The sequence below is a fragment of the Theobroma cacao genome, chromosome 4 (genome assembly GCF_000208745.1).
Source record: "Theobroma cacao cultivar B97-61/B2 chromosome 4, Criollo_cocoa_genome_V2, whole genome shotgun sequence".
Taxonomy (NCBI): domain Eukaryota; kingdom Viridiplantae; phylum Streptophyta; class Magnoliopsida; order Malvales; family Malvaceae; genus Theobroma; species Theobroma cacao.
The window spans coordinates 754223-778405 of record NC_030853.1 but is presented as its reverse complement, the minus strand read 5'-3'; the positions used below and the strand labels follow the sequence as shown (position 1 = coordinate 778405).

General features: G+C 37.4%; 1 protein-coding gene across 1 annotated transcript; it reads right to left on the bottom strand.

Moving 5' to 3' along the window:
* On the bottom strand, nt 17562-17957 carry LOC18600786 (uncharacterized mitochondrial protein AtMg00810). Its single transcript, XM_018118946.1, has one exon. It carries the CDS (start codon nt 17955-17957, stop codon nt 17562-17564), a length of 396 nt encoding a protein of 131 aa, XP_017974435.1.

Here is a 24183-nt window from a genome sequence, read left to right as displayed (position 1 = left end):
TGAACTATGTGGAATGTACTATTATATAAAGATTCTTGTTACATGTTTTTATGTTTGTTATGCCTTGAAAGGTAAAATTGAATGATAATTATAACCGCGCGTGTGCGGTGTGGGAGTGCACATGATGGTGATGGTGGTGTATGGTATGGGAGCTCGAGATGATGATATTTGTCATGTGCGGTGTGGGAGTGCACATGATGATATTTGTCATGTGCGATGTGGGAGTGCACATGACGGTATTTGCTATGTGTGATGTGGGAGTGCACATGAGCTGAGTTGAGGTCGGTGGTTGTATGCGCTGAACCATGTTAACTAGTTTGGGAATGACCTTGATGTATTTGATGTATGTTTGAAAATATATATATACATGAATTCTTATACACATGTGTACATGCCCTGTAGAGTAGAGATGTTTGCGAAATGAAATGTGACTGCGTTGAATGTTGAAAGTTGAAATTCTTAAATGTTTCCAAAATGAGTTAAAAGAAAACATAGCATCAAGTTTGGTTTTCGAAGAATAAATTGCATTGTTTTTACATAAGTGCATCGTGTTTCCTAAAACCTTTTGTATCGTTGCTTGTTCCCTTCCTATGTTCACTCACTAGATATATACTCATTCTTTTCAACTTCATGTTTTAGGTTTTCAGATTCAGAGGTAATTGGATCCTAAGTCGAGGTGCTCCCTCTTACCCATCTTTTGGTAGGTTTACCATGACACTCAATAATAGTACCCACGCCCAGAGTCACTTCGCTGGTAGTCAAGGGTCTGTTGTATGTATATATGGTTGTTTAAATGTAAATTGTGAAATTTGTTATAAACTTGTATGTTTGGTTTGATTAATAATGTCGTCTAGGGTTGACAAATGATAACCTTATTTTGAGAATGGTGCATGCTTTGTTGCCATGATTTATTCCTGAAGAAATTATTATTGAAAATTATGAATTATGAACCTTAGAGGAAAATGGGGGACAGATGGACTAATGAATAGGTTTTCATAGAAAGGCTTGCTTGGGTTAGTGGGCTATGCCTATTGGGCCCATGTGCCGATCATGGCTTGAGATTGGGTTGTGACAATACTCGTACAGCCATGCCTAACATGTGTTCATCACACCAAAACTGCTAACAAAGCCTCCCTTTACTTCAACTGTACCTCTTTATAAGTGTTTCCATCACAACACTTGACCATTGCCAAGGCATTTCATCACAGATCATACAATTAAAAGGCAACCTAAAAACTATCATTAGCATTTAATCTCCACCTTAAATTAACCATGGCAATATGCATTACTATACCATAATAGCATTGACTTCTTCCAAGCCTCTTTCACCAGCTGGCACAATAAACATCATGGAATGTTATCCATCTATCAAACTCTCATGCAAATTGGATAGCCTTAATTTAAATGTAATTCCATGCAATTCACCTTAAATTCTGCATATACACCCGAGTATTTAACTCATTGGTTGGTGCATGATCTCCCTGTCTAAATAGTAAGGTTCAAATTCCCCTTCCCCAATTATAAAAAAATAAACTTAAATTCTGCACAATCCACTTCTTGCTACTTTTTAAAGCCCACTGCCCTTTCTCCAATACTAATAATAAAGAGGCCTTACCATAAAAACAACCACAAATTTTTCTTCTCCTACTCTCCACAAGTAGCATAAACATTGACAATAGAATAACCAAAAGTTTATCCCCAAATACCTATCAGACAGATGAAATTTTCTTCCATCCTTATGCATTTGATCTTTTTTCCCATATACCATCAGAAAAACCAAGGCTCTTAATTTGCATCTCACACATGTTTTCCATCTTGGTTTCTTCCTATTTGATTGCATGTCATCCTCATCACGGCGCCACTGGATACAATTCAAGAACAGGTAGGTAAGCAATGTAGAGTCTCAAACAAGGGCAAAATCACCAAAAAATAGCAGTTCTGATGCACAGTGAGCGAAATTGCATTTAATGATTAAACCAAAATTAAGTGAGGAGGGCAGGGCAATAAAAAAACTGATCGAAACCCAAATATGTCGCGACTTTGAAGGAGTTGGAACCCCACAAAAGTCAAAACCACATTAAATAGAAAGCCAATATCAATCACGTCACTAGAGGCAAAGCTAGAGCATTTTCAAAGAGGAGGCCAAACAAAAAGAGACATAAACAGTTAAAGAAAACTTTATATATAATTCAATTATCACTAATCTAAAAAATTAAATAAATTTAAAAGACATTGGACATACAATAAAATACACATTAACAATAATGATGGTGTCATTTATATATATGACTGAATAGAACTATAAAAAGAGTCTCTCTCACTCTTTGCGTGCAAGAGTGGAAAAGAAAATAATTTTTCAAAATCAAATGAATTGCCTCTTTAGTTTGTGTTTTCTATATCTCCTCTTATTTTCTATTTGCATCTTCAATTGCTAATTAACATATTAGGTTATTGGCTTGAACTATTGAGATATAATATGTTATGATAGACTATTACGTTAGACTGTTAAGATATAATTTGTTATGATAGGCTTAGATTTATATTAAAACTTAATAGGTTTGGATTAGTATACTCACTTTTATTTTCTTTTAAATTTGATAGGTTTAACATATTAGTTTAGAATTTATTTGTTGAGATTAACTAGCAATATGCTAACCATAATGACTCTAATTTTATCAAACAGGTTGAAGAATAAAACCAATTATTAAACAAAAAAATATTTTAAAAGCTATTAAAAATATATATAATAAATAAAATTGTATTGAAAGAAATACAATTATTTCATTCTAGCAATTTGTATGTACATCCTTATTACTTAAAGTTTGCAACATACATACTAAAATGAATTGGTTATTTTGAATGAAAAATGATATATTGATGAAATTCTAAGTAATATTGCAACACTGCAACTCATATTTGAGAATTACATAATAATTTATTTATTTTTAAAAATTAAAATTATAAAAAATAAAATCCACATAATAGAAAAAAGAAGAACATGTCAAATAGAAGATAGAATCTACATATAACATAACAAAAAAGAACAAAAAAAATATGATTGATGGTTCGTAGAAATTTGTGAAAGAAAATCTATAGAAATTTAAAACATATGAGTAAATAAAATAGAAATAAATAAATAAATAAAAATAATAATATAAATTGAAAATTTTTAAAAAAATTTTTAAAACTGAATCAAACATACAAAATTATTTTGTTATTTTTTATTTATATTAATTATTAAATAAAAAAAATTGAGAAGACCATTAAGAAAATTTATAAAAAATTGAAAAAAATCTATATAATATGTAAAAAAAATTTTAAAATTTGGGGGGCCACTTATAAGGAGGGAAGAACTTCGAGGCGACACAAATGGTTGATATTATCCTTTTTCGCTATTCCCTAAAGGGCAAAAGGAGATGGCAAATGGGGCACATTTCAACAATTTTGTGTTTTTCCAATCCCATCGTCCTCTGCAACAATAAAAAGAAAATCTCTCAAAGGAAAAACATTAATTGGCTACCTCTTCCAATTGGAATCCTTAAACTTAGCACTGACGGAGCAATTAGAGAGAAGCTTGGCCCAGCTGGCATAAAAGGGGGTACTCAGAGACCACTTAGGATTTATTAGGAGACTTTTCCCCATTAAATAGGTTTTGAAGACTCCAACTTCGTAGAGTTTAGAGCCATCCAACAAGATATCAGCTTCTTCCTTTTTTCCTTATGGGCCACAACTCATTATTTACAAGTGGAAAGTGATTCCATTAATACCATAAACTGGGTGAGTAATCAAAACATCCATGGTGCATGAAATTCATCTCAAATGCAATCGAAGTCCACTTACGCAATCTGGTGTAGGCCCATCAAGGATCGGACCTTGTATGTGTGCTTTGCCCAATCTAGTAGGCCCAAACATGTCCTATTTGATGACGAGAAGTCAATAACTAATGATAGAAACAAGTTTGAAAAAACATTAATCTTTCATTCCTCTAAGAATGGAAATCCTTTGCCCTTGTCCTAATTCCACTTCATGCTTTTATCAAAAACAACATCTCTACTAACAAAGAGCTTCATTGTGATGACATTCAATAATCTATGTCCCTTAGAAACTTCACTATACCCAAGATGAATTGCAATAACATATATTTCATCCAGCTTTGTTCTCTTGACATTTGGTATTTTTACATAATATATGCAACCAAATATTTTCATATGATCAACAAAAGATTTCAAAGTCATACCATGCTTCATAGGGAGTCTTACTCACCAGGGCTTTTGTTGAAGATAAATTAAGCAGATAATTGGTTGTGTTCACAACTTCTACCCATAGTGTCTTTGGCAAACTTTTGGTAAACTTTTCTCAAAGAGTAAGCACCTTCCCATCTCCATTAAGGTTTAGCTTTTTCTCTCAGAAACATCATTTTACTGAGAGCTATAAGACACTATTAATTGATGTATGAGAGCTATAAGACACTATTAATTGATGTATAATACCAAACTTACTCAGGTAACTTTCAAATTCTTTAGCTGTTACTTAGTGCCATTGTCACTCATCCACATTTTAATGGTCATGTTCGTCTGATTTTCTAAAAGAGCCTTATACTTAATAAACACATTCAAAGCATCAGAATTCACTTTGAGAAAATACACCTAACTGAATCTTGTATAGTCATCAATAAATAGAAAATAGTACATGTTTCCATTTAAAGATGAAGTCTTCAGACCTCCAAGATTAGTATGCAGTAGCTGCAACTTCTGTGTAGCATTCCATCTTTTGACTTTGGGAAATGGTGCTCGTTTTGGATTACCAAATTGACAAATGTCACAAACCCTGTCAGAGTTTGAAATCATTGGCAAACCAACTAACATCTTATCTATGCTCATCAGTTTAAGTGAACCATTGTTCACATAACCAAATCTTTTATTTCAAAGGTCATTTTTAGTTATAATGCAACTATAAGCAGTATGATTAATCTTCATACAATCTAGAGGAAAACATTACCTGTGCCCTTTTTCTGTCCCAATCCCAAAATCATGCCACCTTTTCAAATTATTACAATCCACCTTTACTTGAATCTACGTATAATATAAATTTTCTTTTTCAAATTTCTACGAACAATCAATTATGTTTTTTTTTTTTGTTATGTGGGTTCTATTTTCTACTTGTCATGTTCTTTTTTTTATTATGTGAATTTTATTTTATATGAGTTTATTCTTTAAAAATTAAAAAATTATTATGTAAATCTCAAATATAAGTTGTAGTGTTGTACTGTTAGCTATTACTTAAAATTTCATCTATGTATCATTTTTTTTATTAATCCTGATTGATAGATTAATTCACTTTATTTTGACTCTTCCGATTTCTACAACAACAGTAACTATAGAAAGAGCTTTTTCAATAATAAAAATTGTGAAAATATGACTTTGAAACAAAATGGATAATAAATATCTTATAGATAATTTAGTTATTTAGCTTAAGAAAGACAATGCTAGCATTTTCAGTACAAAGTTAATATTTGATTAATTTGAATCTCAAAAAATATAGTCGAGCACAATTTTCCTTTTAATTTATATGTTATGTAAATTATTGTCTATTATAAATTTTTTGATTTATAGTTAAGTTCAAAATATTAGTTTTAAAAATTTTTAGCTCTTAGTTTTTCTGATCTTTGATCCCCTAATAAAAATTGACTAGCTCCATCTATGCTTTGATAATCTTTTGTATACTCGGGAGAGAGAATTTCATGCAAATAGGTTTCACATTGAAACGTATAGGCCTAAAATTCCTCAAACTGGTTGGGATATCTTCCCCAAACATCTAAATTTCAAATAATACAAAATATTACATTGAAATTTAGAATTAAGGATTTTGAGAAAAAAAAAATCAAAGTTTCGTCAACCGTAATGCGTTAATAATTATAGTGTCTGGTATTACCGCAATCTTCATAGAAGCCCCAGTCGTTAGAATTATAGGTTAACACAAAGACGGGTAAACATCGGTAAGCTAGCAAAGCAAGCCAATGGTATTAGCCGCCATCCTACACTTTCCACGTCCTTTGTGCTTATTATTCAAGGGTAAAATTAAGAAGCTTGAAAACGGTAGCATTAGAGGACAAAAATGAGGGAGTCGGTTAGTACCAACACTTTCCAGGAGTCATCATGACATTGCTGGGAGACGAAGAGAAGATGCCAAGAAAAGGAAACTGCTTTATCATTTTCACGTGGCATCATGGCATTCAACTATATATATATATATATATATAAAGAATAGTATTTTTTGATAAAGATATTTTAATAACTATAAAAATAAATTTAATTATTTTTAATTATATTTAACTATAACTTGACAAAAATACTCTTAAAATTATTTCAAATAAATTAAACCATTCATCACAATTTCTCCTCATTTGTATTTATGATTTCTCTCTCACCATCCCAGTCTTTCAAATTTTATCGATTTCTCTCTTCGGTATTCGTCTACTATGCTTTCAATTTCTCTCTCTCGCATTTTTAGATTTTTTTTTCTTGCGCTTTCAAGACACCAAGCAATGGTTTTGATGTGCTTGAGTGGATGGCTATTTGAAAATTTTGATTTTTAGGTATTTTGGGTAAAACTAAAACCGTAAAAATGATCACAGATATTTGAAATAACTTTTAATTTAATCAATTCGGTACCTAGACACCAATAAACTCAAAAAATTGAAATTTATAAATCTAGATTTTCAAAAGAATTTTTTTTTATTTTTAGTTGAAATAGGTGTTTTATATAAGAAAATTTATGTTTTGATTTATGAAAATATGTTAGAAATACTTTAATCGATGCCAAATTGTCAAAAAAAAAAGAAATGAAGAAAGTTGAGAGGATTTGAAGTTTTGGTTCGTAAGTAACAATAACATTTTAGATATTAAAGTGTAACAAAATGTTTTTGAATATGACGTGTAACAATAATATTTTTTTAACATGACGTGTAACAACAGTATTTTTTTTCAACATGGCATGTAACAACTTTTTTAACCATGACGTGTAATATGTTTTTGTACATGACATGTAACAACAGTATTTTTTTCAACATGGCGTGTAACATCCTAAGCATGGCGTGTCACATGTTTCTGTTCATAGCATGTCACATGTTTCTATACATGGTGCGTAACAACTTATCCATGGCATGTCACATGTTTTTACACATGACGTGTAACAACCTAATCATGACATATAACATATTTTTGTACATGGAGTATAACATCATAGCGTGTAATTTTATTAAGGGTGATTTTGTCCAACTTGGTTTAAAATAGCTAAAATTATAAAAAGAGTTATATTTGAAAACATCTTATGTTTAAAGGTTATTTTTAAAAATACCCCTTAAGATCATGGTACCACCAACTAGATAAAAAGAAACTTTTTCCTATAAGAGATAAAATTCAAGCTCATCCTCAAGATGGTTAGTCGTGTGTGTCCATTTTATTGCATGATGACTTGCACCTATGCAAATTACTTGACTCTGTTTCTTGTTTTACCAATATGTTACGGCAAAATTAAATTACATGAAGCCCTCTTACGTCTTTAATTAGGGAAAGAATCAACAAATACATATATGTTGATTGACAGACTGCTTACCAAAACTTCTTTTTTTTTAAAAGCTTACAAAAACTTTTTTCGTATTAATTAGTTCATAAACGAACTATTTATGCACGCACATGTATACACTTACTATAACACATTTGAAAAGGTGCAATACTTTATCAATTGGTCACCAAAATATGGGTTTGAGTAATTAAGAAACCTTGGAAAAAAAATAAGAAAAGGGAAAGGACGCAGCAAGGGCACATGGTTATTGTCAAATTTTGAAGTTGTTCTCTTATGTTGGAGTTATTAGCCAACGGCAATGGGGTATCTTTTCCTCTTCATATTCATAAATTGTTGAATTTTGTGTAAAAGACAAAATTTGATATCGGTTATGGTCGTACAATTACTAATATGTTTTACTAGTTAAAGCTAGGTGACTTTTGCGTTTCACTTTCACATTTATCACGGTCTACTGCTCAACAAAGTCAAGTACTCAACACACAGAATAGTGAGGGTAAATTTAAGACTAATTCCAGTAAAATATAAAATATTAATAAAAAAAGGATAGAGAATCAGTGATTTTCGAGTGGGAAAATGTTTAAAGCCTTGTACAGGAGCTTGGTACATCAACCCATGGTTCAATGGTGTAGCATGCTAAAGGAAGACTCTTTGATGAGTGCCACTTATTGGAGCATTAGCAAGGTCTAGCCGTAAGGGGGCCTCATTGTTTTCTCAATCTCAATACCATATCGAGAACGTGGTAAAATGGATCCAAATATCTTGATTCCATCTTCAGATTCCTGTTCATAGAAGGTTACCCTATCACCAACATGGAGACATTTAGCTAGAACAAATTCCCGCCAGCCTTGTTGAAGGACCGGTTTCTGATAAGCTCCCGTCTTCCGAATGGAGCAGACGAAAGTCCAGCAATGGCCATTCTCATCCCTAACCGACAATTCCAGGGCATGGCCTCCGCAAAACCGTGGGAGAAATGCAAGGTACTCTGTTGGGATAGCCAACCTTTTCAAGACATCAGTGCGACTTACCCTTTTTGAGAACAACACCCTTCTCTTCTTTGCTTGTTTCTGCTTGGCTTTTGATTCATGGAAGGCCTTCTTACCTTTTGAAGCCATAGAACCAATGGCGTGCAAGTTTGTAATATCCTTAATTGCTTAATTTCTCCCTTGATTTGTGTGTATTTATAAGCAGAGTTTGGTCGGCTGGAAGAAAGGTTGGAGCCCCCTCTCTAGAAGTTGTTGATTGTGGCGGAATCCTCCTCTCACTTACCTATCCACGTGCATTTTTGTTGAAATCAGAGCTTATATCAACAAGTGGTGCACTCACAATTTCTTCTTTTTGTCTCTCTTTTCTCTTATCTCCTTTCCATATGTACTAAATATGTCTCTCTTTTCTCCTCTCAATTACCTAACCATAAGTTAAAAAAATTTATAAATATTGTAATTGATCGAATGTATGGAAGAAGATTTATATAAAACAAAAATTAGTATTGTATATATGGTTCCAAATAATTAATAATTTTTTACATATGGAAAACAAAAACCCCATGTTGGTAAATTATTGGGCTTATCTTCTGAAGACAATGAAGAAGAGGTAATCAACGAATTGGTTTAGCTAGAATGTGAGGATTGAGCTTTTAAGCTCATTTCTAGAGTCGGTAGCTGGTGTGCTTTCTTTTTGGGTCATGATTCTTTGTTTTTGGGGCTGCAATAATATGTTTTCTATTGTTGTTTTCTGCTGCCATTTGGCTTTCGAGGTTTCTGCCATGGAGCACATTTGCTCTGCTGCTTTGCATGATGTTGGTTTTGTTATTCTGATATTCTCTGGAATGAATCCTACTATGGCTTTAAGTCGGGTTTTACTTTTTGATCTTGAATATGAAACTGAATTCGCGTTGGTCGTGAAACCATGCTTGCTTAGGCGGCCATGGAAGCAAGCAATCTGTTGGTTTTGGTTCTTTTACAGTTCTGCATTTCTCCAGTGCCTGCCTTGCAGAAGCTGCTGGTTTCCCTAGCGTCGCTATTGAGTTTTCAATTAATACTTCTGGAATGAAAACTTTTCAAGGTGCGCACAAGGCGTCAATTTTTATCCACAAAATTAAGGTAAGTGTTTAGCACAAGGAAACAACGGCCAGAGAGATGATTGGCCATCTCTATCTTGGTGGGATCAGGCTGTCAGGTAAAAGTCGGTTTAGCTAGCAAGCCCCAAGGTTTTCAAGCCGCCATTTTCTTGGTGTGCGTGCTACTCACTCTTCCATACGTATCTTTGTGCTGCAGTCATATAGAGCTCACAATTAAGAAACATGAAAGTAGTTTTGTCAACAAAGGGGGAGAGAAAGGAGTTAATTTCTACTAATTAGAAAGCTTGCAACGTGCAAGGAGAGACTAAGAGAAGATATTAAGAAAGGGGAACTTCGAGGAAAAAAAGCAAATGTGAAACTAAAGAATAATCATAAAATCGACGTCACTAGATCACCAATGGAGTAAGATTATGAATTTTGATATGTGAATATGACAAAGAAGTATACCTTACTTTTTAAAAAGAACAAGCACTTCACCTTTTTTTTTTTTTGAAAAAGTGTTAATTTTGTTGAGCCAGCCTTCAACCTGCCACTTCAAGTCTTAAGTCTTGATTGATTAAAAACTCTTGATGGCATAACACTTGTGAACAAAAGAAATCTGCCCAAAGAAAAATTGGCATCACAACCCTCGAACAAAAACATCCTAATATCACCCTAGAGTCGTAAAAAGTTGATAAAAAAAAAGACATGAGAGAAGACCTCGCCCACCACTTGACAACCCCAGTTGACAGAAGTGAAGTTCATAGACAAAAAACTTAACTGACTGCCCATGTAACGCCCCTTTTGTGGAGGAGGGTGGGACAGCCCGATGGCAAAGGCTTGGGGCTCGAAAGTAGGCGAGCTAGCTCGAAGATGGGCGAACAACGAGGGTTGGAACCCCAATTTGGCGTCTAGGGACTTAGAGGCATCGGCACCCGCAAGCAGATGAGTGCACAGGCCAGCAAGCAGACTGGGCGCACTGGCCAACAAACAGGCAGTGTGCGTGGGCCAGTATGTAGACAGGGAGCTCAGGTGCACAAAAAAATGGCGTGCAGCAGAATAGGCAAACTGGCACGCAATTGGGGAGCACAAACTGCCCAGGCAATCTGTTTGGTGCGCGAGAAACACTGGCTAACTCGATACCTGGGGGGCAACCGTTGCCTGCCGTTGGCAATAGGACCAGGGGCTCATCATGAGGGCCTAGCAAAGTTCAAAACAGCCCTTAGCCGTTGAGAACTGTCTTGTAACGGCTCCAAGGGGTCCTAGGCTATAAAAACCCCTTGAGCCCCCTCATTTGATACTAATAACTCTTGTATGGGAATTACTTTCAATAAAAGCTCTCTTTTTGTTCTCTCAACTCTCTTGTGCTTGCCAAAATCGATCCTAACTTACTAACTTGAGAAGGCTGCTAGCCTTTCTAATCGACCTTGAGCAAGGCAAAGGTTAGGCAGCACGGGTCAAGAGAAAACCCCCATGACACTTGGTATCAGAGCGGCAATGGCAAACACGAGATTTGGAGTTAGAACCGAGGGTGTTGCTTCTACCCCCGATACAAAGGAAACACGTTCGGGTAGAGTGAAGAGAAAGTCCATCTCGATGGACCTTCTTGCCGCGGTAGAGTCTAGGTTGACCCACCAAGAAGAACGTATGGCATAGTTGGCTGACTGCTGTGAGGCGAGAGAGGCTCAAACAAATGGATGCTATGAGCAAATGGTCGAGCTACGAGAGTAGCTGTAGGGCGCGCTTAATGAGACCTTCAAGGCACTAACCCAGCATGACGTTAGGCGAGAGGCTAAGGTCGAGCAACTGCGACGCTAGATGAGTGAGCTAAGGCATGAGCTCGAAGCTTGTAAAGCACTCCTTGGTGGAGGATTGCTGGCCATACAGCCAATTAGCAAGGTGGACATCCCCAAACCAAAAGAGTTCAAAGGCCAACGGAGTGCCCAAGACATCGACAACTTCTTGTGGGGGATGGAGCAATACTTTCGGGCCACCAACATTGTCGATGATGGTAAGAAAATTAATACAACTTCAATGTATCTTACTGACTTGGCGTGTTTGTGGTGGCGCAGGAGGTGTGACGAGAGGCACGGTGGAGCTGCCATCTCGACATGTGCGGACTTTGTGTGCCAACTGAAAGTGCAATTCTATCCCGAGTATGCGCAAGATGAGGCGCGAAGCAAATTGAGGTGCCTAACACAGTAAGGGGGAGCTCAGGAATACATGAGGGAGTTCATTGAACTCATGCTATAGATCAGCGACCTTTGCGAGCGGGAGGCCTTGTTTTGCTTCCTCGATGGACTGAAGTCGTGGGTAAGACAAGAGCTTCAGCGCTGCAGGGTCAAAGACATCACTACTGCGATGGCCACGGCAAAGTTCTTGATCAAGTTTCGCAAGGGGGATGCGGAGAAGGACGAGAGAGAAAAGGCAAAGCTAAGGTGCGAGCCAATGCCAAACCACTGCCAAGGGGCACTACCAACGAGCAAGGCAACACGCGAGGTACTGACCAAGGCAGTCGTGCGAAGGACAAGGGCAAGAGGCCCCTGAAATGTTTCCTATGTGATGGGCCATACTTGGTCTGAGACTACCCCAAGAGGGCCAAACTGTCTGCAATTACAAGAAAATGGGAAGATGAGGGGCAACAGCAGTGGGATTCCTTGAGATTGGGCATCATGATGCTGGCGGTAATAAAACAACACAAGCTATGCCTCAGCAAGGGCTTGATATTTGCCGACATAACGGTGACAGTAAAAAATTGAATACGTTGGTTGACACAAAAGCAAGTGACCTGTTTGCCTCTACCAAGATAGCAAAGGTGTTGAGGTTGGACACCAAGGCAGGGGCAGCGCGCATCAAAACTATCAACAGCAAGGAAATCCCCACCATTGGCACCGCAAGCAACATGGACGTGCGGCTATGTGAGTGGGTCGGTAAGGAAACAATATCCTTGAACGAGGGTGAGCCGAGCAAGGCGGCATCCGTGTTGAGAAAGGTAGCGGACGTGCTGGACGAGTACGCGGATGTCATGCCAGCCAAGCTGCTAAGATGGTTGCCACTCAAGCGCGAGGTGGACCACAAGATTGAGCTTGTGCCGGGCGCGCAGCCACCCTCGAAAGAACCTTACTGAATGGCACCCCCAAAATTAGCTGAATTGCGTCAACAGCTTATGGAGCTGATCGAGGTAGGTTTCATCAGACCTAGTAAGGCACCCTATGGTGCGTCTGTCCTCTTCTAGCAGAAGCACGATGGGATGCTGTGGTTGTGCATCGACTACCGAGCACTCAACAAGCTGACCATCCGAAATCACTATATGATCCCCAACATCTCTGAGCTGTTCGACCAGCTAGATGAGGCTTGGGTCTTTTCTAAACTTGACTTGCGATCTCGATACTATCAGGTTGGGATTACTGAGGGGGACCAAGAGAAAACTGCTTGTGTGAAGCGCTATGGCAGCTTCGAGTTCCTAGTCATGCCCTTCGGCCTAACCAATGGGGTCTCGAGTGTGAACGTGCGTTCCAGCGGCTGAAGCAAGCCGTGATCGAGGAGCTTGTGCTGCGTTTGCCAGACCCAAGTGTGTCGTATGAGGTGCACACTGATGCATCGAATTATGCTATAGGTAGGGTACTAATGTAGTAAGGCCACCCAATGGCGTACAAGAGCCGAAAGCTCAATGACATCGAGCGGCACTATACAGCTCAAGAGAAAGAGATGACAACGATAGTGCACTACTTGAGGGTGTGGCGGCACTACTTGCTAAGGACGCGGTTAGTGGTGAAAATGGACAATGTAGCCAATAGCTTTTTCCAAACCCAAAAGAAGCTCACCCCCAAACAGGCTAGGTGGCAAGTCTACTTGGAGAAATTCAACTTCACCATGGAGTACAAGTCGGGTACCACCAATCGGGTTGCTGATGCATTAAGTCATAAGGCAGAACTGGGAGCCATCAGCCAGGCACAGGACAAGTTGCTGGCCAGGATTCTTGCGGGGCTTGCGGGATACGCTACTGCACAAGCCATCATTGAGTGAGCCAATGAGGGTAAGATGCGGCGATTTTGGATGGACGGGGACTTACTCATGACCAAAAGAGCACATATCTATGTGCCAAGATCCGTGGGGCTATGCAAAGAGATCATGCGAGAGCACCACGATTCCTTGTGGACGGGACATCCAGGAGCTGAGAGGACGGAAGCACTAATCGTGACACCCTACTACTGGCCCAAGTTGTCCGAGGATGTTGAGACCTATGTGCGGACATGCTTGGTCTGCCAAAAGGACAAGGGTGAGCAGCAGCAACCAGCGGGCTTGCTCAAGCCATTAGAGCTGCCTGACCGACCATGGTAGTCTGTATCCTTAGATTTCATTACTAACCAACCTACAACTAACAGGTTTGGTGCTAATGGTTGTGGTGGACAGGTTTAGCAAATACGGGATCTTTGTGTCGGTCACAAGAGTGTGCCCAGCTGAGGAGGCAACCCGGGCATTCATGACGCATGTGGTCAAGCTGTGGGGCTTACCGAAAAGCCTAGTGAGCGATAGGGATAGGTGCTTCACGGGCAAGTTTTGGATCGAGTTATTCAATATGTTAGGGTCCAAGCTTTACTTCTCAACTACCTTTCACCAGTAGACGGATAGGCAAACAGAGCGAGTAAACCACCTGTTGGAGATCTACCTATGGCACTTTGTCCGCAACACTCAATCGGACTGGCCAAAGCTACTGGATGTTGCACAGTTCAACTACAACTTGTATACACGAAAGCCAACCGGGAAGAGCCCATTTGAGTTGGTAACGGGACAGTAGCCAATGACCCCGGGGGCCTTAGTCAACAGCTACATGAGGCCAACCCCCGTAGCATTTTGACACGCCTGGGATTGGCATGAACAGCGAGACTTGGCGAGGGCAAGCCTTGAGCGTGCCACTCAGAAATATAAGAAGTGGACTAATAGGCACCGGCGGGACGTGAGCTTCAACATGAGGGACTTGGTATTGGTGAAACTTCACTTGGTTCTCTGCCACCCGAAGCTACACAAAGGGCTGATTCGAAGGTACGAGGGGCTCTTCCGCATAGAGAAAAAAGTGGGCTGCGTGACATACAAGCTAGAGATGCTGCCCGAGTCAAAGGTGCATCCGATCTTTCATGTGAGCATGCTAAAGCCCTACCATGTAGACCCAAATTACCAGAGCAGGAACCGCAGCCAGCGGCATCCCATAGGGCAGAAGGCCTTGTACAAGTGAGAAGTCAAGCAAATTCTGGTTGAGAGGGTTCTAAGGAGGAAACACCACCGATCGCAACATTAATACCTAATCCAGTAAAAAGAACTGACAACAAGCGAGACCAACTAGGAGTCGGCCCAGGCGCTGTGGTAATTCGAGGACCTGGTGGAGAGGTTCTATGACCAACAGGCAAAGCGAGCATTGCTAGAATAGTTGGGGGAAAGTGTCACGCCTCTTTTGTGGATGAGGGCAGGACAGCCCGATCGCAAAGGCTTGAGGCTCGAGAGTAGGCTAGCCAACTAGAATATGGGCGAGCAACTAGGGTTGGAACCCCAATTTAGCGTCGAAGGACTTAATGGCATCGACACCCACGAACAGATGAGCTCGTAGGCCAACAAACAGACTGGGCGTTCGGGCTAGTAGACAAGCAGTGTGCGCGGGCCAGTACGCAGACAAGGCATGCAGGGGTTAAGAAAAATAGCGCGTAACAGAACAGGCAAACTGGCACGCATCTAGGGTGCATGAATTGCCTAGTAAGTCTGCCTAGTGCGTAAAAAACACTGGGTAGCCCGAGACTTGCGAGTAGCCATTGCCTGCCATTAGCAACATGATCAGGGGTGCATCAGAAAGGCCCAACAAAGTTCAAAACAGCCCCTAGCCATTGGGAACTGTCTTGTAACGGCTCCAAAGGGTCCTAGGCTATAACAACCCCTTGAGCCTCCTCATTTGAGACTAATGACTCTTGTATGGGAATTACTTTCAATAAAAACTCTTTCTTTGTTCTCTCAACTCTCTTGTGCTTACCAAAATCAATACTATCTTACTAACTTGAGAAAGCAGTTAGCCTTTCTAACCGACCTTGAGCAAGGCAAAGGCTAGGCTGCATGGATCAAGAGAAAATCCCCGTGACACACACAGCAAGATAAGATGAAGACGCTAGAGGAGCGAAACACCTTGTTGTGGATCAAATGGATGAAAAAAACGAGCATAAAAGAGAAGCCGGCCATGAGACATTGATTGTAGAAAGGTAGGCTCAAACACAAGTTTGAGAACTTGCTCCAAGTCTATCGTCTAGCCAAACTCAAACATAAAAAGGGAATTGCAAATATCAGAGGCACTAGTAACAAAAACCCCGATCTGAGAGCATCTGTCAACATCACCTACAGGAACAGACCACGATAGAGCCAAGAAAGCTCCACACATCAAACCAGGCCAAAGACTGTGGCCTGGAAGAATGAAACACAATGAAGCCACCTAGCTTTCACCCTTCTCCTACAACTTATCAACAGAAGAAGCAAGCCCTTACATCCATATCCCAAAAAAAATAAACCCCCCCCTACACTCACGCAATAGATGATCCAAACAAGCACTTTAACTCCACATGCAGCCTTCCCTCCCACTCTCACCGTCAAACAATTGACTCCAACCTAACCCCCATCCTTAAGTCCGCGCCTCCCTCCCTCGAAAAACATTCTCACCCCTCCACCTTTCTCTGAAAGACATTTCTCTTTTAAATCTTCTATTCTTCAATTTAATCATAAATTTAAGCATTTTGAAGTCTAAAAAAAATATAGTACAAAGAACTCTTCCATTATTGGCAATGATACCATTTGAATAATTCAATCCCTTTTATTTTTGGAAATTTAAAGCTTTCAATTTTCATTTCTAAAGATATGAAAGTTTCACCATTTGGAAATAGATTAGTGACTTTGCTTATTATTTTTGTCAGCAAACAGCAGGAAGGTAGAAAGTAATAGGCAGCTCATCATTTTTGGGAAGAAAAGTTATCCTAGGATTTCTCATTCAAGAATACCTAAAAAGGTTGTTTATATACAGTGCTTTAAGAGTTAAAAACAAAAGAAAGCAGCTAATAATTACAACGTTTAACTAACATAACAGAAATTTAAAACTTATTAGCTAAAACGTAGCGTTTCATTTTTATTTCAAGGTTTTCCTCTTGCTTTCTTCAATACGGTGCATGCAGCTTTGTTCTTTTATTTCCAAACTCTTTGTTTCCTTTTTCTGCTCGAGCTTTAGTCTCTGCATCACAAAACTCTTCACAATTGCTTTAAGCTTATTTAATGTTATGTTGTCTAATACTCCCCCTCAAGATGATATGTGAATGTTGTGAACGTTCATCTTGTTCAAAAAATTGTGGAATTGCCTTGGTTGTAAGGCCTTAGTTAATAAATCAGCTAGCTGTAAATTAGTTGAGATACGTACCAGTTTGATTATACCTTCAATAACTTTCTCCCTAATGAAGTAGCAGTCCATTTCTATATGTTTGGTCCTCTCATGGAAGACCGGGTTCTTGCTGATGTGAATGGTTGACTGACTGTCAGAATAGAGTACCACTGCATCTTTATGCTTGATTCCAAAATTTGCTAGAAAATGTTTTAACCAAATAATTTCACAACTAGCTAATGCCATTACCCTGTACTCAGCTTCTACTGAGCTTCGAGACACCACTGATTACTTTTTAGATTTCCATGTCACTAAAGAATTCCCAATGAACATATTGTATCCTATGATTGATTTCCTAGAATCAGGACAACCTGCTCAATCACTATCACAATATGCCATAATCATTAAATTCGATTATGACTTCATTAGGATACCTTGACCAAGTGACCCTTTTAAATATTTCAACACCTTGTGAGCTGCAGTCATGTGTTCAAGACTAAGCTTATCCATAAACTGTGATATCACCTAAACTGCATATGTTATGTCTAGTCTGCTGAATGTGAGGTACAATAACTTCCCAACTAATTGTCTGTAGTCTGTTGGATTGATAAGCTTCTCTTCATCTTGAGCCTTGACTAACTTCTTATTATAGTCAATGGGAGTGGAGACTGGTTTTGCACTTAACAACCCATGTTCTTCCAAGAGATCCAGAGTGTATTTTCTTTGTGATATGGAGATAACTTCAGGAGACCTTGCTATTTCTAACCCGAGAAAATATTTTACTGTTCCTAAATCCTTGAGCTTAAAATGTGAACTTAGGAACAATTTCACATCATCAGCAGCTTGTTTTAAAGAACTCCATAATAGTATGTCATCTACATACAATAAGAGTGCAATGAACTCACCATTATTTGTCTTCATAGTAAATAGTGAGTGATCTGCATTAGACTGAATAAAACCATATTGTATAATTAAAGATGTGATTTTGGCATTCCACACCCTAGATGCTTGCTTTAAGCCATACAGTGACTTATGAAGTTTGTAGACCAATTTCACATTCTTTAGATACTCCTCCTAGATCTCATATCCTAGTGGTATGTTCATGTACACCTTCTCTTTTAAATCTCCATTCAAGAACGCATTGTTCACATCCAACTATGTTAGATGCCAGTTGAAAGTTGCTGCTATGGCAAAGAATACTCTCACTGTTGTTTGCTTAGCTACAAGACTGAAAATCCCCTTGTAGTCAAAACTTGCAATTTGGTTATACCCTTTTGCAACCAAGCGAGCTTTATATCTTTCAATTTGTCCATCTGCATTCAACTTCACTTTATACACCCACTTGCACCCAATTACATGAGAATTTGGAGGTCTTTGTACTATGCTTCATGTTCCACTATCTTGTAAAGCTTTCAATTCAGCACTCATGGCATCTCTCCAATGAGAATAACTAGCAACTTGATGATAAGTGGAAGGTTCAAATGTGTGTGACAGAGATGTAGTGAATGTTTTGTATACAGGTGACAAGCTCTTTGTGGACAAGAATTTAGTGATTGAATGAGCAGTGACATTATGAGACTTTAAAGGCATGTCAACATGATAAGCATTCAAATATTTAGGAGCATGTTTATGTTTGGTGCTCCTTCTAACTGGTAAATTTTTATTTGGATCATGTTCACTGCTGGTGGTTACATTTTCACTGTTAGTTGCAGTAGGCATACTAACTGTATCAAGTGAATTTGGCTCAAAGTCATTTATCTGTGATGTTGATGGTGTTTGAGCACTTGTATTAGGTTCAGAACTATATGTCTGAGCAGGTATGTAATCTTGGTAGGGAAAATTTGGTAAGTCTAGGTCAATTTCATGTGAATATTTGGTATATATACCAAGTGTTTGACAAAATGGTTCAAGCCATGTAGTGTGCTGTTTTGACTGAAAAGGGAATGTTTCTTCATGAAAACCAATATTCCTTGAAATCATGATTCTGTTTGCATTGAGATCATATACCCTTTAACCTTTTGTGTTATTTAGATAGCCTAAAAAGATGCATTTTGTGGCTCTTTGATCTAATTTCTTTCTGTGTTGTGACAAAGTAGATACAAAACATAGGCTACCAAACACTCTCAGATGCTTATACGAAGGTTGTCTCTTATACAACAATTCAAATGGCGATTTGTTCTTGAGTAACTTTGTTGGTGCTCTATTAATGCTATGCACTGCTGTCATTACACATCACCTCAGAACTGAGTAGGCAGACTAGATTGAAATAGTAAAGCCCTTGTTACAACCAAAATATGTTGTTACTTCCACTCAACAACCCCATTTTGTTGAGGGGTCTCAACACATGAAAGTTGATGAACTATGCATGTTTTGTCAAAGAAATCTTTTAGTTTGAATTCTAATCCACTATCTGACCTGATGCATTTTATTGAGTGTTCAAACTGTTTTTCCACAAAATTGTTAAATGTTGGTGTCACTGATAAAACATTGTTATCTGACTTACACCTCATGAGAAAAATCCAAGTAAAACATGTGTAGTCATCAATTACAGTCAAGAAGTATCTTTGATTATATAAAGTGGGAGTCTCATAAGGACCCCAGATGTCAACATGAATTAGTTCAAATGGAATTTTTGTGCATTGGATATGAATTGGGAATGGTAGTTTCTTTTGCTTAGCCAATGGGCAAATCTCACAAAGTAAATCATTTGAACATTTAATAGTAGGAAACTATTTTTGAATGACATTTATCCTCTCTAAAGGTGCATGTCCAAGCCTAAAATGCCAGAGATCAAAACATTTTTCCACTGAATTACAACCATTAACATAAGAAATAAAAGGAAATTTGATGAGTTTGTCAAAACATGACATTGAAGTATCTTTTTCAACATGTTTTTCTTGCATCAAGTATAGCCTTGTGTATGCCCTAGCAACCCTAATCACTGTCCGAGAGATCACATCCTGAACAATACAGTGCATATCAGTAAAGAGAACATAGGTTTTCTTATTTTGGGTAAGCTTACCTATAGAAAGAAGGTTAAACTTAAAACTTGGTACATGTAGGACATTCTCTAAGGTCAAAATGGGAGACAATTTTATTGTTCCTATATGAGAAACAATGGCTTTTCTATCATTTGGTAGTTCAACATAGCAATTATTCACTGTTGTAGCAAATTCAAAGCTATCCAGACTATAGCATATATGATCAGTAGCATCAGAATCAATAATCCAATGGTTTTGTCTTATCATTTGAACATTCACATTTTTAAGGTTAAGAGGTAAACTATTTGAAGTATGAAGGCAAAGATGGCTTGAAGTTATACTTGCAAAAGCTAAATTAACAAGTGAATGGCTTCCCTACTAAGTGATTTGTGTGCTAGTCTTACCATCATTGCTACTTATGTTATTCTCATTTAAGAGTTCCATCAATTTACTGATTTGTTGCTTTATGACTAACAACTGTGACATAGAACTAGTCCCAGTTCCCTCCTCCAACTATTCAATCTTGCAACCATCAGATCCTGGTCCTTCATGTATGCTTGTAGCATTATTTGCCACTACTTTTGCCTTCCTGAAGTTTGGTTTTGACTTGGTGAATTTGAAATCTTCAAGCCATCCAATAAGTCTGTAACACTTATCTTTAATATGTCCTTTCTTTCCACAATGGTCACAGCTGATATCTTTCCTACTACCTTTCTTCCTTGTATCAATAGTAGTAATCAATGCAAAGGATTCAAAAACTGCTTGGCCTTGAATGAGCAAACTCATCTATGTTTCCTTTCTCTGTACTAGACTATAAACTTTGTCTAGAGTTGGAATAGGATCCATCATTATGATTTGTGATCTGATAGCAGAAAAAGATTCATTCAATCTATTCAAGAACCTAAAAACCATGACCTTTTGGTATTGGTCCGAATATGCCTTAAAGCAATCAGAATTGCAGCTTCCACATTTGCAGTGTGGCAATGGCCTATAACTTCTCAGCTCTTCCCAAATGCCCTTGAGCTCAATGAAATATGAATCAACTGTCCTACTCCCTTGACTGATATTTCCCAATGTATATTGGAAATTGCATACCCCAGTATCATCAGGCTGTGCAAAGTTCTGTTCTAAAGTAGCCCATATTTCAAATGTTGTATCCATGAAAAATATGGTTAAGGCTATTGGCTAAGATATTGAATCAAGTAACCAGGCTACCAGCAAGTTGTTGCATCGAGTCCATGATAGAAAGAGAGGATCTGTAATCTGGGTTTAGGTATTGTATCATTAAGGAAGCCTACTTTGTTCTTGATAGACATTGCAAGTAGAAAATACCTGCTCCATGCTACATAATTGCTAATGTTGAGTTTATGATTTATAACTACTGAGCCTAGGCTATCAGTGTGATGCAGGTAAAAAGGGGATTAAAGATCCACTACTAAGGAGATCTGAGTAATTTGAGTGGTCTGAGTGTTGTTTTGTGTATTAGCTTGGGTTGATTCAGCCATAGTTAACCAACTAGATAAAAATATATCTTAAAGACTAGATGACCAGATGATAGATGAGATCAATATGAAGATTAAGTGAATCTGATAGATAATATAGTAGTAAAAGACAAGGAATAAACTCTTGGAAAGGAAATAAAATAGCTAGAAAGGTAAATGGAGTACCCAATCGATGATGTGAGGTCCACCGTTACTGTAAAAAAAAATACTAATTTCTAGCTAGATTCTGACCTACTCTGATACCATGTTAGCAAACAGCATGAAGGCAGAAAGCAATAGATAGCTCATCGTTTTTGGGAAGAAAAGTTATCCCAAGATTTCTCATTGAAGAATACCTAAAAAGGTTGTTTATATACGGTGCTTTAAGAGTTAAAAACAAAAAAAAACAGTTAATAATTACAACATTTAACTAACATAATAGAAATTTAAAACTTATTAGCTAAAACGTAGCATTTCATTTTTATTTCAAGGTCTTCCTCTAGCTTTCTTCAAAACGGTGCATGCAGCTCTGCTCTTTTATTTCCAAACTCCCTGTTTCTTTTTTTTTTGCTCAAGCTTTCTTCTCTGCATCACAGAACTCTTCACAATTGCTTCTAGCTTATTTAATGTTATGTTCTCTAATAATTTTTGGCAATTAAATATGAGAGAACTTTATTTCTTTATATATATTTGTGAGGAAAATTTTAAGTTGGAGAATACCGTTGTTGGAATAATGAATATATTTTGGTCTTTGATTTAAGGATACTCATATATTTTGTAATACTCTATAAATAGAATAATTTTCCTTAACCTCCACAAAAAGGAGATGAGGCTTAAAACCCAACTATCCGCATTCGAGGAATTCTTTTCCATAATTAAACTGTGTGAATTTGAAGTCATCTAGCGAATGCTTTTTTATGTCACCCTATGATTTTCTATGGCGTCAACAAAATGAGATAACCTTCAATGGTAAGATTTTTTATCACCTGGAACTACTTGATACCTACAAATAGCCTTCATTCCCTACCTCTTACCATGATTTCCATACCAACCCCTCCAATGTCATGATAGCAATCTCTTCTGTCACTCACAAATTAAGGGTAAAATGGTTGAGACCACCGGAAGTCTCCTTGAAGCTCACCATCGATGGTTCAACCATTGGAAAACTAAGACAAGTAGTGATTGGTGAAGCCCTACGTGACCATCTTGGGTATATTAAAAGAGTTTTCTTAAAGTACATTAGAGTAGAGGAATCAAATTATGGAAAGCATAAAGCCATCACAGCAAGACTTTCATGCCCTAATTATTATTGAAAGTGACATATGTAATACCATGGAAGGCTTTGACTTGTCTTTAATCAACTAAAGGATGCAAAAAATAGGTGTAGTAGTACCACATTCCGATGTACCCCTAGGGAGGCCAATTCTCTTATTGATGGCCTAACAGAGGCAAGTGTGCCAAGGGAAGGTAGTTTCTAAACAACCTTTTAGTCTTTTTGATACCCACAAATGTTCATTGTTCTGCTCTATTAGTTTGATATTCTGCAATCTTATACCTACATATTTTTCCTTGAATCCTTTTAGGGAAATGACTTTCATTAGTTTTGGTCCACTCTTAAAGACCCACATAGATTTTTTCTACCTTGTCTTGACCTTTATGTTGTGTGTTTGTGGCATTAGTACTGTTGTTATTTTGCTTTCCTTTTGTCACATTGATTTTTATATGGTGTTGTTTTGTTGTTTTGACGATGTGATATTGTGAAGGTAATGGAGATTTAGTTTACGTGTTCCATACAAGCTCAAAGCCTAGCCTTCTACCTATATAGCTTTTTGAGTTTCCATTCAATAAAACTATCTTAAAAAAAAAACTATGGAATTCAAAAAAAAAAACTCTTTATGAAGACAACTCATTTATGAGAAATATGGGTCTAGTCAATTTCATTGGCTGCCATCTATTGATCATAATTAAGGAAAAAATGTCAAATGTATGAAAAAACATTATGAACTCACCTAAGGTAAATGGTTAAATAGTAATGGGTGTAGTTAATCTTTTTATGTGCTTCAATTAGTATCCTATCTTCATCACTCCACGAATCCTTCTACAAACACAACAAGGCATTTTTGTTGTATGCAATAGAAGAGGGTGAATTATCAAAATTATCTACTTGTTTTGCCAAGAATGATATTGGAAAGAAAAACTCTTGAAATATATATATTTATATATATATCATATAAATTAGGCATAATTTGTTCCACCAAAAAAGGAAAAATGTGTGTCCAATTACATGCATGTTATAACTAACTAAACTTTTAACGCATGAATTTTTTTTATCCAACATGATGGATTGTATATACATTAATAAAACAGGGATTACAATTTATAATCATCTCCTTACTCAAAATTATAAAATTTTGTACGAAAATGAATTAGATGTACTTATCTTCATAAACACCTATAGGTAGACATTAGTCTCATTTAGTTAACTTTAGATTTCACAATTTATTTTGATGATAAGATCTAATTAAATAAAATTCTGGTCCAACTTAACACACGTCAGCATGCATGACAATGCGTTGTCACGCATGTAAAGACAAGTGATTAATATGGTAAGTGTTCAAGTACTTTACAAAACGAGTCAATAGAGATATAACACTAACAAAAAATCTGATGTAATAACTTACATTC

Excerpts from the sequence above, each read along its gene's own strand:
- LOC18600786 (XM_018118946.1), bottom strand. The coding sequence starts at position 17,957 with ATGAAGACAAATAATGGTGAGTTCATTGCACTCTTATTGTATGTAGAT.